The 13,871-nt window shown below is 40.9% G+C and overlaps 1 protein-coding gene across 5 annotated transcripts in view; it reads left to right on the forward strand.

Moving 5' to 3' along the window:
• The window catches only part of ARFGAP1 (ADP ribosylation factor GTPase activating protein 1), an 800,187-nt gene that overhangs the window by 533,013 nt on the left and 253,303 nt on the right, over positions 1-13,871 (forward strand). For all 5 annotated transcript variants that reach the window (XM_044089896.1, XM_044089898.1, XM_044089899.1 and 2 more), the window contains exon 8: positions 12,545-12,601. In XM_044089896.1, the coding sequence (XP_043945831.1) occupies positions 12,545-12,601 (57 nt within the window). The remainder of the gene's footprint in view (positions 1-12,544; positions 12,602-13,871) is intronic.

Here is a 13,871-nt window from a genome sequence, read left to right on the forward strand (position 1 = left end):
GCAATTCTTAAAATTATATTGGCATTCACAATTAGATAGTATACTTCAAAATTCGGTAACTCAAGTCCTCCTCTACTCTTTGGGGTCATTAATTTCTCATACGATATTCTAGTTTTCTTTGGCTCCCAAATAAATTTAGCTAGATCTTTATGAATTTGTATAAAAACTGTCTTTGAGATTGATACTTGAGCTGCCCTAAAGATATACAATATTCGTGGTAATGTATTCATTTTCACAATTGATACTTTTGCCAATACCGGCAGTCTTAAATTCCTCCATCTGCCACAATCAGCTACTATTTGTTCCCATACTAGTTTAATATTATTACTATAAAAATCCTTATTATCCGTAGAGAAGCCAATACCCAAATATTTGATATTTTCTTTACATGTTAGCTTCCCCACCAGGGACATTAATGAAAAAGGTTTAGGGGTTCTTAACGGGAAAATACTAGTTTTCTCCAAATTAATTTTGTAATTAGAGACTTCTGAAAATTCGTTTATAGCATTTAATATCTTTTCACTGTCAGAAATTGGGGTTGTACAATAAATAATAAGATCATCAGCAAATGCCGACATTAATAATTTATTTCTATAAATTATTGGTGCATTATGATACAAATTTTGCTTAATATATAAAAATAGAGGTTCCAGATAAAGGTTAAACAATAAGGGGGACAAGGGGCAACCCTGACGTGTACTATTTTTAATCTGTATTCTTTTAGAATAACTTTTATTAATATATAGCGTCGTATACGGATTACTATATAATATTTGTAGTATCTGAACAAATTCCTGGGGCATGTTGAAATATGGTAACACATCAAACAAAAAGTTTATATCCACTCTATCAAATGCTTTCTGAGCATCTATTATAAGGGCATAAATATTAGAGTTGTTTTGTTTAGCATACATCATATTATGCAGTGTAAGTGTGTTATCACTAGTTTGTCTAGTTGCCATAAATCCAGCCTGTTCCTTAGAAATTAGATGTATCATAATCTTTTTTAACCTACATGATAACATGCATTTTCTAACCTAGTGTGATGGCATTGCCGGGATAGTACTGATATAGGGATTTAGGAATACTAAGTATATAGCTTTCTGAAAACAGCCAATGACTTTAAACTCTTAACTGGTTAGGTATTTGGATGAATTATGGTATGTAGCTGGCCCTTTAAGCCTTTAACCTGTTACCTAACTAAGTATAGGGGAGAGAGAGCCACCTGTATAACCAGTGGCCAAAGGCAATATATGAAAAGTTGTAGTCAGAGACTAATTGTGTGTGCTCTGGAAGAGTCTGGAAGAAGTAAAGGTTACACTGCTTTTGGGAGATGTGTACCTCAAATGACTGAGAGTTCTGGAAACCATATTCTCTAGAAGCTTGTTGAGGAAAAGGAAGAAGTTGTTGTCCCAGAGATGGCCTAGCAGTATTATTGGTTGCACTGTTGCCCGTTTGATAAACTGTTTTTTTTTTTGGATTTATTCTAATCAGCAACAAGAGGCTTTTGTTCATGTTCCTTGTTTTCTGTGCTGCCTGGCTGTACCAGCAGTAAGAAACCTGTTTTTTTCCTTCATGTAAAGTTACACAATTTCATTGTGTTGTGTGCGCGTTGATTTGAAATTATGTGAAGGGCAAAACTGAATGCCACTTTTCTGCAGCATTTACTTACCAGAACATGTAGGAAGACTTCATAAGAATGTCATAACAACTAATTAATTGTCTTCATTTGAGTTTTGTCACCTGTCAGTGAGGGAAACCTAGTGAGAAATAACTGAACCAGGGCAGGTGTAACTCTTGAGCCAGAACCCCATAAGTACCATGAGTGGTCTTTTCCAAAGCTAAGACCGTAAGAACTTGACTGCATGAGGTGAAACATAGCAAAGAAAAATTCTGAATCTGCAAACCAAGCACTCTGAGACAGGAACACTAACTGCTGCACCACTGTGTCACCTTGTACATAGCAGTATCTCTGAAAATTGCTTGCACACACTGCAAGCTGAGTCATGGCAACATTAAAAATGAATAAAATGTTATGCATAAGCATGCAACACATAATTTTTAACTACACCTGCATTGTTGAAACATGCTTTACAGGTTATCAGAGCTCTCTAGAACATACAGTAACTTGATACAGCATTACTAATTACATACTGCTGTCAGTAAAACTGTCATGTAAAAATGTAAATTTTGTTATGCAACTTTGGTATAGAGCCCGGTACCCCGGACAAAGGGGCACAGAAAGTAGTAAAATGCTTTAGGTAGATTCTTTGGAAACCTCCATATGTGATCACTCATAACTTACTGCCAGTGAGTGGGAAGGGTGGTTTTAATGACTCTTTTCAGTCAGGACCCTGGTCAGAAGCATCAAGAGACAGCATTACATTTTGCAAGGGACATGCAGAATTGTAACAAGTATATTAAGAGCAGCAGCGCTTTATCTTGAATCTTGACTGCAGCATTATTAGCAGATGCACTCCAGATATTGAGTTGCAGAGAAGTTATTACAAATATGGCACATTGTTTACTGAATCTGTTTTTTTTAACTAGAAATGCTGTGATTTGTCAAGTGCTGTAACGTGATTTGAAAATAAAAATTTAGTTTGAAGCCAGTTAGTCTGCAGATGACATTTTCATATCTTGCCAGATGTTCATCGTGTTTCACTGTTGCAGTCATTACTCTTGGGTTATCCTGCTGGCAGGCTACCCTCAGTCGGCCAAAATTCCAAAGTCTAGGTCCGGCGTCAGTTGCTGTCTCCTCTTCCCTGACCTCAGTGCGCCAGGGGTATAAAAGATGCAGCCGACATAATTTTCTTCAGTCTTTCTTGCCGCGCGGTGCCCGAAGCAAAAGCAGTTCGCAAGTGCCGGTTGGCCGACTCCTGAGATTTTCGAATCCGAATTTCAGAACCAAAGTCTTCATTAAAGCTAAGTACCCCATTGGGGAAACTTTTTTTCTTGCTCCAGACCGATGTCAGAAAAAGTTAACAATTGTATTTCTTGTGGGAAGCAAATACCTCATAAGGATTTTCACTCTTACTGTATTCCTTGACTAGGCCCTGATCACAACGTAGCTAGCTGTCGGTTTTGTGCTAGATTTAACCAACGCACTATCAAGCTTTGGTTTGATTTTGCTTTTCATTACTTTGGCCGTAGATTCAGTTATATTATGCCGTCGAACCAGCTGACAACCGGAGTTTACAAAAAACGCAAGGACAAGGAAAAGGATAGGCATCTGAGGTCCAAAACCGATGACAAGGCCTCTTCTAGGCCAGTCGCCGGTTCTCAGTGAGGTGCTTTCGCAGCCCCTGGCACCCGCTACCTCCGAGCCACAGGCCGCTACCGACTCCCACGTGGAGCCGACTGGGCCTCTGGATACTCAAGGTATTGGACACTTAGAAATCATTCCCTCAGATGGGCCCGGAGCCGCTGAGCAGGCATCGGCTTCTGAGGGTGTCTTCAGACCTACACAACTATATATTAAGCCATCCTCGGCTTCAAAGACAAAGACTAAAGCAGCTCTAAAGACAAACAAACAAGTACAGCATTCTCCTACTCAAACCTTCATGCCTAAAAAACAGATGCTCAGAATGGCCGAAGACCTAATTACTTTGATCAGGGGCTCCCATCCCCCTCCTGATAAGAGGCCTAGGCAAGAGACACAGAGTATGATTCTTCTTATCAGGTTTCTATTTCCTCTGGTTCCTCTTCTGAACAGGATTACTCCATGCTTCCCTATGAGGATTCTGATGCTGAAGAATCCATTCCTTCAGCCTCTCCTCCTGAGGATTATTCTTTTGGGGAAAACCTGCATACTATGAGGGAGCATTTCCACTGGGAGAGCCAAGATTACTCTGAATCTAAGAAAATGCTCAGGGACATTCTGCTACTTCCTCAGCACAGACCCCTTGCTATTCCTCCTGTTCTAGACATTGTAGATGATGTTTTTTCAGAGTCCGGACTGTCCCCTGACTCTTTATCCCCTGCACCTGCTAAGCCAGACAGATACTACAGGGTCCCGGATTCTCATAAATTCCTATACAAAAACCCCGCTGCTGACCCAGAAACTATATCTCAGGGTCCCAAAGGGGTCAAAGCTTCCACTGCAAAAAACCCTGTCCCCTCTGATAGGGATTCTAGAGCTCTAGACAGATGGGGGAAAAAAGTCTACACTTCTGCTACCCTGGCTGTGAGGGCTTTAAATTGTCAGTTTCTTATGCTTAAATATCAGCAATATTTAATGTCTCTGCTTAAACAGAAATTGGTGACAAATATTGAATGTTCAGAGAACAAGGAATTGCAGGATTTATTGCATACAGCTGAACAAGTGGGAAAGCATACTTTGCAATGTGGTTATGATTCACTGGAGGCCTCTTGCAGGGCCGCTGTTACAGGTTCTGTTATTAGAAGGTATGCTTGGTTAAAGGAACAGAATCTGCCTGATCATGTTAAAGCAAAATTATTAGATGCACCATTACAACATGATACTTTGTTTGGTACTAAAGCAGAAGAGGTGTTGAAAAAAATGGAGGATAAAGCTAAATCCATGAAGACAGTCAAGGATTTCTTACAGGTACAGCCACCCAGGTTTAGCAGAAACTGGCCTTCTAAAAATTGGTCCTTTCCAGTGTCAGCCAGACCTCAAAGAGGCAGATACAGGTGTCCCAGAGGCAGATCTCAGCCCCAAGGCTCATACAGGCCTAAACAATGGGTTGCTCCTACCTCCAAAAGCGGAGAAGACAAATCACAACCTTACAGGAAACGGTCCCAATGACTTTCCTCTACCAGATCCAAGCAGTTTTCTTTTGGCAGCCCCCTTAGGGGGAAAACTAGCACTTTTTTCATCAAATTGGCAAATGGTTACCCAAGACAAATGGGTCCTGAACATAGTGTCCCAAGGCTACAGGTTCCATTTTCACACTCTACCAAGGTCAAAGCGTATGCCAAACCTGCCACACAATCAACGGGCAGAGGTACAAAAACAAATTACAGCCCTCATGGACATGAGGGCCATTCAGCAAGTACCACAACAAGAGCAGGGTCAAGGACTTTACTCTAGACTATTCCTAGTACCCAGAAAGGACAAAACCTGGAGACCAATACTGGACCTGTCTATACTAAATATGTTTCTGGAAGTTCCAAAATTCAAGATGTTGACTCTACAGCAGCTACTGCCCATGCTGGGCAAAAAGGCTTGGCTCGTAACTTTGGACCTAAAAGAGGCATACCTGTATGTCCCAATCAGACAATCTTGCAAAAGATACCTCAGATTCATAGCTGGCTCAATGCATTACCAATTCTCTGCACTGCCCTTTGGCTTATCTACTGCGCCCAGGGTCTTCACAAAATGCCTGGCACCAGTAATTGCATTTTGCAGACAAAAAGGAATTCAATTATATCCCTACGTGGACGACTGCCTAATTCAAGCAGAGAACAAAGACACTCTTCTAAAGCATCTGGCATTTGTAAAAAGATTACTAAGTGGCCTAGGGTACACAGTAAATGAAAATAAATCAAAATTAGTGCCCTCTCAAGAGATAATATTCTTGGGTGCAAGCTTAAATACAACTGCCCAGATGGCTTATCTCACGCCAGACAAGCAAAAGCAAATGATTACTTATTTCAAGAAGTTGGCAACAAAAACCCACTTATCTGCAAGGAAATTCCTGCAGGCTTTGGGTTTCATGGCATCCTGCATTCTACTAATTCCATATGCCAGACTGCACATGAGGAAACTACAGTGGTATCTAAAAAGTGTTTGGACTCAGCATTGCCACAGCCTGGAGACAGTAATTGCACTCATTCCCTGCCTACAACAGGAGTTTCGATGGTGGGCAGAAGCCTGTCACCACAACAAGGGTCTGCCATTCAGTTTACCCACAGCCAGACAGACACTGGCAACGGATGCATCAGATTATGCCTGGGGGGCCCATATGGCAGGAAAATGTATTCAGGGCACATGGCCTGCAAACAAGATGCATCTTCACATTAATCAAAAAGAGATGCTAGCTGTTCAAAATGCCATGACAGCTTTCAAGGACCTGCTTCATCCAGGACAGTTACTGATAAAGACAGACAACACTACGGTCATGTGGTACATAAACAAGCAGGGAGGTACACATTCCTACCCCCTCTGCAGACAAGCAATGACCTTATGGGACACAGCATTGGCTCTTCTAGTTCACCTGCAAGCACAATTCCTGCCAGGAAAAACAAATACTCTGGCAGACGAACTAAGCAGAAACCTCATGGATCCCCATAAATGGAAACTGGATCCACAAGTCTTCAGCATGATAATAAGGAAATGGGGATGCCCAGACATAGATCTATTTGCCTCTCCTCACAACTGCCAATTGCAGAGATTTTGCACAAGGATTTATCACAAGCAAGCATGGAAAGTGGACGCCCTATCATTCAGCTGGAAAAATCTAACAGTATATGCTTTTCCCCCACTGCCTCTCCTTCCCAGGATACTCCTAAAGGTCAGACAAAAGAAGCCAAAAATTATACTGATTGCACCAGACTGGCCATGCCAGCACTGGTACCCAATCCTAAAGAGCTTGTCTCAAGGTCCAGCATGGATTTTACCTCAAACTTCTCACTTGCTGACCCAACATAATCAGATCCTGCACAGCCAACTCAGGACCTTAAATCTGGCAGCATGGCGGATAATGTAGCCGTTCTGAACACTCCTCTTTCAAAAGCGGTTATGGATGTCATCTTGGAGGCCAGGAGGCCCAGTACCAGAAAATCTTATGCAGAAAAATGGAAGAGATTCTATGCTTGGAACCAGGAACAAGGCATTGACATGTGTGTATCAAATATCCCTCAGATTTTACAATACCTAACTGAGATGCTGAACAAAGGCCTTTCTTTCTCATCAATTAAGATTCACGCCTCTGCCATTTCAGCGCATTACAATACGGAACCACCTATTTCTTCACATCCTTTAATAAGGCAGTACCTCAGAGGGGCCAAAAACTTTAGGCCCCCAAGGAGAGCACCAATTCCGGCCTGGGACCTCAGTTATGTTTTGGAAAAACTCACACTGCCTCCTTTCGAGCCAGCATCAACAGCAGATATAAAATTCTTATCCTGGAAACCAGCTCTGCTCCTAGCTATAACCTCTGCAAGGCGAGTCTTGGAGTTACAGGCACTCATGGCTGTGGAACCTTTCATCCAGACAGGGTTTCTCTGAGGACAAACCCTACATTTTTGCCTAAAGTGGTGTCCAGTGTGGCCCTCAACCAAACCATTCACTTGCCTACCTTTTATCCAAACCCACAGAACAAGGGTGCTCCATTCTTTGGACATACACCGGCAGCTACGCTTCTACTTGGACAGAACTAAAGCTTTCAGAAAGACTGAGCAACTTTTAGTGTCTTATGCTGCAGGATCACAAGGAAAGGCTATCTCAAAACAGACCATTTCTAAATGGATAGGCCATTGCACCCGTTTCTGCTATTTCCAACATGGCAGATCAGTGCCTAGGGGCATTAGGCCTCATTCCACCAGAGCAGCAGCAACTTCAGCAGCCTTCCTCAGAGGAGTACCAACCAAAGATATCTTAGAGGCTGCAACTTGGAGCTCAGTGCACACCTTCACAAAGCACTACCACTTACCTCTTTACTCTAAGTCCAGAGCAGGCTTTGCCACTGCAGTTCTGCAGGGCCTCATAGCCTCTCCTAATCCTATTTAGCCCAGCCACCCTACCTCAGCTTTGGGATTCTACCCAAGAGTAATGACTGCAACAGTGAAACACGATGAACATAGTACAGTTGTGTACCTACCATAAATGTAGATGTTCGAGTGTATTCACTGTTGCAGTCCAGGTTACCCTCCCTCCATCCCCCTTGTCTTCGCTGGGACTTATCTACACTTCTCTATCCTATACAACCTTTTTGGTGTATTTGCTTGTAGATGAAGGAAATATTATTTTTGTGCATGCATTTTTTATTGGCATATTTTTCAGCCTAAACAAAATAAAATTCTTAAAACTCCAAAAAAGAAAGTAAACGGAGGCTACAAATCACGCCAGCCAAACGGATACAAAATCTTTTACTCAGTTAGCGCTTTCATGCAAGACACTGCTTGCACTTCTTCAGACAAAGTAAAAATGAAACACTTTACATTTTATAATACCAAGTGCTTAAACCAAGCCCACAGTTAATTGAATAACTAATTGATTAAGTCAACAATTCAGCAACCATAAAAACCTTGACTTAAAGATACAGGCATACATAAAAAACTGTGTTTAAAAAGGAATAAATGTACATATATATTTTGGTATATAAACCAATAAATCATATACATCTATTAAACAAACCAACTACTTAACATATACTTATAAAATATTGCACATTAAGAGTTCTACTATCTCTCTAAAGCTTTAATGTTAAGCAAACATTTAATGGAACATGCATCATTAATGCCCGGATAAATATGAGCATTAGTTTTTAGCTGCCAGAGAAGTTCACGTTCTTGTAGTTTTAAATACCATGGCCCCCCTCTAGGATTCTTATCTACTTTTTCTACTATATTAAACAGAAAACTATGAGAATCATTGTCCGTAACATGCTTAGCTAATGCGTTTGTTGCATTTTTTCTAGATATAGCATACAAATGCTCATAGATTCTATTTTTTAATAATCTTTCGGTTTTACCGAAATAGTAAGCGGGACATTCTTTACACTTTGCAAGGTGCACTACTCCCTGGGTCTCACAGTTGTATTTGCCATTAATGTGATATCTAGTGCCCCTTATCATAAAGCTGGACCCTGTTTGTATAAACTTACAATATTTACATCGCCCACATTTAAACATACCCTTATTCATTTTATAGGGCTTAATGGGACACTCGAGTAAATTTTTCATAGAGGGAGCTCTTTTATAGACTACACTCAATTTTGGACCCAGTAAGGAATGTAGTTTCCTATCTTGCATTATTAATTCCCAGTTACTTTGTAAGATGCTTCGGACTTGTGGAGAATACAAGTTGAATTGTGTTAAAAAAACAATATTATAATTATTATTGTTGTCACTTTGGTTCATGCTTTCTGGCACAACGTTATCAATGGTATTGTCGTGAATTACATTCCCTGTAACAATGGGTACCCCTTTAAATAAAGGCCCAAGTATTCCCATTTTCCTTTTGTTTTTAATTTCCGCAAAAACTGCGTTTAATAGTTTATTGGGATAGCCTCTATTTTCAAACATTTCCCAAAGTTCCCCGCATTCCTTCTCAAACCCTTCTTCTGTGGAGCACATTCGAGAGGCTCGAACAAGTTGACCCTTTACCACCCCTTTCTTTTGATAATAGGGGTGGCAACTTGTAAAGTGTAAGAAGGAATTGCTATATGTTGGCTTTCTGTATATTTTGGTAACGAAAGCATTTTTTATCATGTCTTTTCTGATATTGATGTCAAGAAAATTAATAGATGCCTCTCCAATATCATAAGTAAATTCGAGGAAAGAGGCAAAAGAATTCATCTCACTAATCAACTCAATAACTTTGTCCCTTGCACAATTAGCTATCATTAGGATGTCGTCCTGATAGCGTGTGTACCAGACTATAATTTCTTGAAATAAGTTGTGGGGAAAAAGGAATGTCCGTTCCCAGAAGGCCATTACGGTGTTTGCAAAACTACCGCCAGCTGGAGAGCCCATCGCTACTCCTGTTGTTTGTAAATATATGTCTTTTCTAAACATAAAATAATTATTTGCCAGAATAATTTCCAAAATGGAAATAATAAGATCAACTTGTCCCCCTGGGCACTTTTTTTGTATTAAGAATTCACGTGCCCACTCTACTCCTGTTGCATGGGGAATAACAGTGTATAAATTTTTGACATCTGCTGTCACAAATATTAGTTCAGTTTGAAAAGGAATTTTATTAAGACTCTTCAAGACGTGCCAAGAATCTTTACATATCTGGCTTTCAGTCTTGAGGAATTCTTTTAGTTTATTGTCCACCCATTTGGCACAGGGGTAGGTAATGGAATTCCGTCCATCTATTATAGGCCTGAAAGGGGGTTCTTGAATATTTTTATGTAATTTCGGTATGCCGAATAGTACAGGTGTAATAGGTGCTGACATGGAAAAATAGTGGTATAAGTCTAGTGTGATACTTCCTTCAATAAACAGTTCGCTTAAATAATCTTTAATTCTTTTATAAGCTTGATTGAACTCGTTTAATGATACTAATTTATATTCTTCCCCAGAAAGTAACAGGTGCATTTTCTCTAAGTAATCTTTCTCATACATTAAAATAGCACCCCCACCTTTGTCAGGCTTCATTACACGTATTTCATGAATTCTAATGTGTGTAATTAGTTCTTTTTCTTTACAAGCCCATATCTTATTTTTACAAATTTCCTTGTGTAAACTTCTCAGATGGACCTCGGAAATTTTTTCAAAAATCATCAGGTTGTTATCTAAAGGGGGATTAAACACACTTGATACATTTTCTGTTCTAAGTTGTGACCTGTTGTTATCCCCAAAAAGTATTTTTAAATTTAATTTCCGTACAAACATTTTAACATCACATAATACTCTAGCGATGTCAAAGTTGGGTGGCACAGCATAAGAAAAACCTTTAGATAAGAGTTCAATAAAGTCTGAGCAAATATCAAAGTCCGTGTAATTATATACTTTAAAGTCATTGCTCTTACTTTTCAAAATATTGACGCAACATTGATTGTTCCCATCCGTCACGTCTATCGGCCTTTCCTCTTGTTGGACGCAAACCTGTTGTGGCCTTTGCGAGTCCAACCCGTTTTTTTCCGAGGGCCATGCTGGTTGCGTTGAAAATCCTGAAGTTGGTTACCGTTACCCTGGTTCTGTTGGTTACCAGCTTTCTTCTTGTCGCTAATCCGGTCACTACGTCTCGGGGCTTGAGGTGATACCTCAATGTCCGAAAAATGACTATTGTCCGTATTGAGAAAGTTATCTAAATCACTTTCTCTTACCCTTTGTGTATCTGTGGCCGAAAGATTAGTGTGTGTACGCCCAATGAAAGGAGGACTAACATGCGTACTTTTGTTTACAGGCGGATCAGGATAGGCAGCTCCTTTCTCATAGGCTGAAACATCCCTCTGTATTTTCCTCCTTTTCGTATCGCCAATTTTATTAATTAAAACACTAATACTCGAGAAAATTCTAGTATAGTCGTATTCGTAACGGGAAAAGCAGGGATCAGTTTTTATCAGAGTGTCCATGGTGTTTAATTTTTCTTTTAATATTGTCATTTGGTTAGTATATTCCTCTATCAGCAACTCCAAAAGCTGAAGCCCTTGCTGGTCGAAGTGACGGATTAAACGTGAATGGAATTCAGTATGTTTCTGCTATTTCCAACATGGCAGATCAGTGCCTAGGGGCATTAGGCCTCATTCCACCAGAGCAGCAGCAACTTCAGCAGCCTTCCTCAGAGGAGTACCAACCAAAGATATTTAGAGGCTGCAACTTGGAGCTCAGTGCACACCTTCACAAAGCACTACCACTTACCTCTTTACTCTAAGTCCAGAGCAGGCTTTGCCACTGCAGTTCTGCAGGGCCTCATAGCCTCTCCTAATCCTATTTAGCCCAGCCACCCTACCTCAGCTTTGGGATTCTACCCAAGAGTAATGACTGCAACAGTGAAACACGATGAACATAATACAGTTGTGTACCTACCATAAATGTAGATGTTCGAGTGTATTCACTGTTGCAGTCCAGGTTACCCTCCCTCCATCCCCCTTGTCTTCGCTGGGACTTATCTACACTTCTCTATCCTATACAACCTTTTTGGTGTATTTGCTTGTAGATGAAGGAAATATTATTTTTGTGCATGCATTTTTTATTGGCATATTTTTCAGCCTACCATTTGGGGGCACCTGACATCTGGGGCAAGAAAAACTGAAGAAAATGGCTTCGGCTGCATCTTTTATACCCCTGGCGCACTGACGTCAGGGAAGAGGCAACAGCAACTGACGCCAGACCTAGACTTTGGAATTCTGGCTGACTGAGGGTAGCCTGCCAGCAGGATAACCCAAGAGTAATGACTGCAACAGTGAGTACACTCAAACATCTACATTTATGGTAGGTACACAACTGTACTTTTGTACTGCTGGGCAGAATGTTGTGTTGCATTTTATGTCTCTACAATCAGTTTAGGCCAAAGAGATGTACTGACCTCCCATTTAGGACAGTTACATTTAAACGGTCTCTATAATTGCAGCACTGGTCTCTGTATTTTAACTTTTGCACTGAAACAGACTGCAGTATTCCAACCTCAGGGACTACATGTTCTTCATGGTACAGCTGAGAGTAAAGGTGTATCAATTTCAGTTTTCCGTGATCGAGATTGCCTCTACTGCATTGTGGAGGCAGCCTTCATATAGTGCTTCAGTGTGAACTCAAGTGCCTCCTCATTGCATGGGCATATATGTTGGATGCTGATTAAATGTTAACCTTCTAGCTTGCAAAGTGCAAACAAGTTACAGTGACTAACATTTGAGCAGTCCTTTAATATTATGAAGGAATTAAATGTTGCCCTCTTTTCACTTTTCAGGGCTGGAGCAGTTTTACTGTTGGGGCCAGCAAGCTTGCATCTGCAGCAAAAGAAGGGGTAAGTTAGAAGAGTTGAACATATAATAATATATTTGCATGTGTGTCTGTTTTTGTGTGCATGTACAAGTTGCAGCCAGCCAGCCACAGAGATGAATAAAGATGCACAAGAACTAACAAAAAATTATACCGCAACTCAGACAAACATGCAGTTTGTCTGTGACAGGGGAGCACTGCATGCTTAAGTGACTTGCTCCTTGTCAGACACTGAGCAAATGAATTATACAGGACTCAACCCCCAAGAGTACTTTATGAAAATCATCAGCAACTCTTAGTCTGACTTGCCGCCTCATAATTTCTCTGATACCCCCCCCCCCTTTTGTGCCAAAGATACTATTCCCTTTTGGAGGTTTGTTCCTGCCAAATCCCAGACATCCTAGGACACCAGGAGAGGGTGGCAAGAAGTTCCGAGGAAGAGTAAAGGAATGAAAGCACTTAACTGATTTAAGTGTATTTTGGAGCATTTTGTTTGATCCATTTGTTCAGCACCATAGGAATTTGTGCCTTTCCTGTTTGGACTAATTTTAATTGGCAAGAATTCTGGTTTGTGGTCCTCATCCAGCAGAGGTTAGATTTTTTTTCTTTGTATGTGTGTGTCCGTGCAATTAATACCATCCTCCTTATTGGCCAAAAACATTGTGAATTAGTGCTACACTGGTGTTGGTGTGAGCGTACTCTTCTGTGCACCAATAACACCAGCTGTACCCTGGGCAGCTGATGCTGTCCAGAGTCCCTAGCTGCAAGTGCAATCCCAGGCCTTCCCTTCATATGGAGCTCTTATATCATGACTCCACTGGTGCCTACCCTACCAGGATCAGTAAGCCACTGTCACTCGCATAGTTCCTGGCAAGATTCTCCAGAAGTTCTTCGTGTTTCACTGTTGCAGTCATCACACGTGGGTTATCCTGCCAGGGTAGCCGTCAGTCGGCCTGAATACCAGAGGCTTAGTATTTCTGTGTCAGTTGCTGTTGCTCCAGGACTGACGTCAGTGGTATAAAATCAGGCAGCTGATGCCATTACATCAGTCTTTCTTGCCGAGAAGCCTGAAGCAAAAGTAGTTTGCACAAGTGCCGGTCAGCCGCTACCTGAATTTTCGTTTCCGAATTGAAGTTGAAGTCTTCTAAAGCTAAGTACCCCATTGGGGATCCTTTTTTCTTGCTCTAACCGATGTCAGAAAAAGTTAATAATTGTCTCACCTATGGAAAGCAAATACCACACCGAGACTTCCATTCTTACTGCATCACCTGTTTAGGCCCAGACCACGACGTCCC

The sequence above is a fragment of the Protopterus annectens genome, chromosome 12.part0, assembly GCF_019279795.1.
Source record: "Protopterus annectens isolate FY-2018-M chromosome 12.part0, PAN1.0, whole genome shotgun sequence".
Classification (NCBI taxonomy): domain Eukaryota; kingdom Metazoa; phylum Chordata; order Ceratodontiformes; family Protopteridae; genus Protopterus; species Protopterus annectens.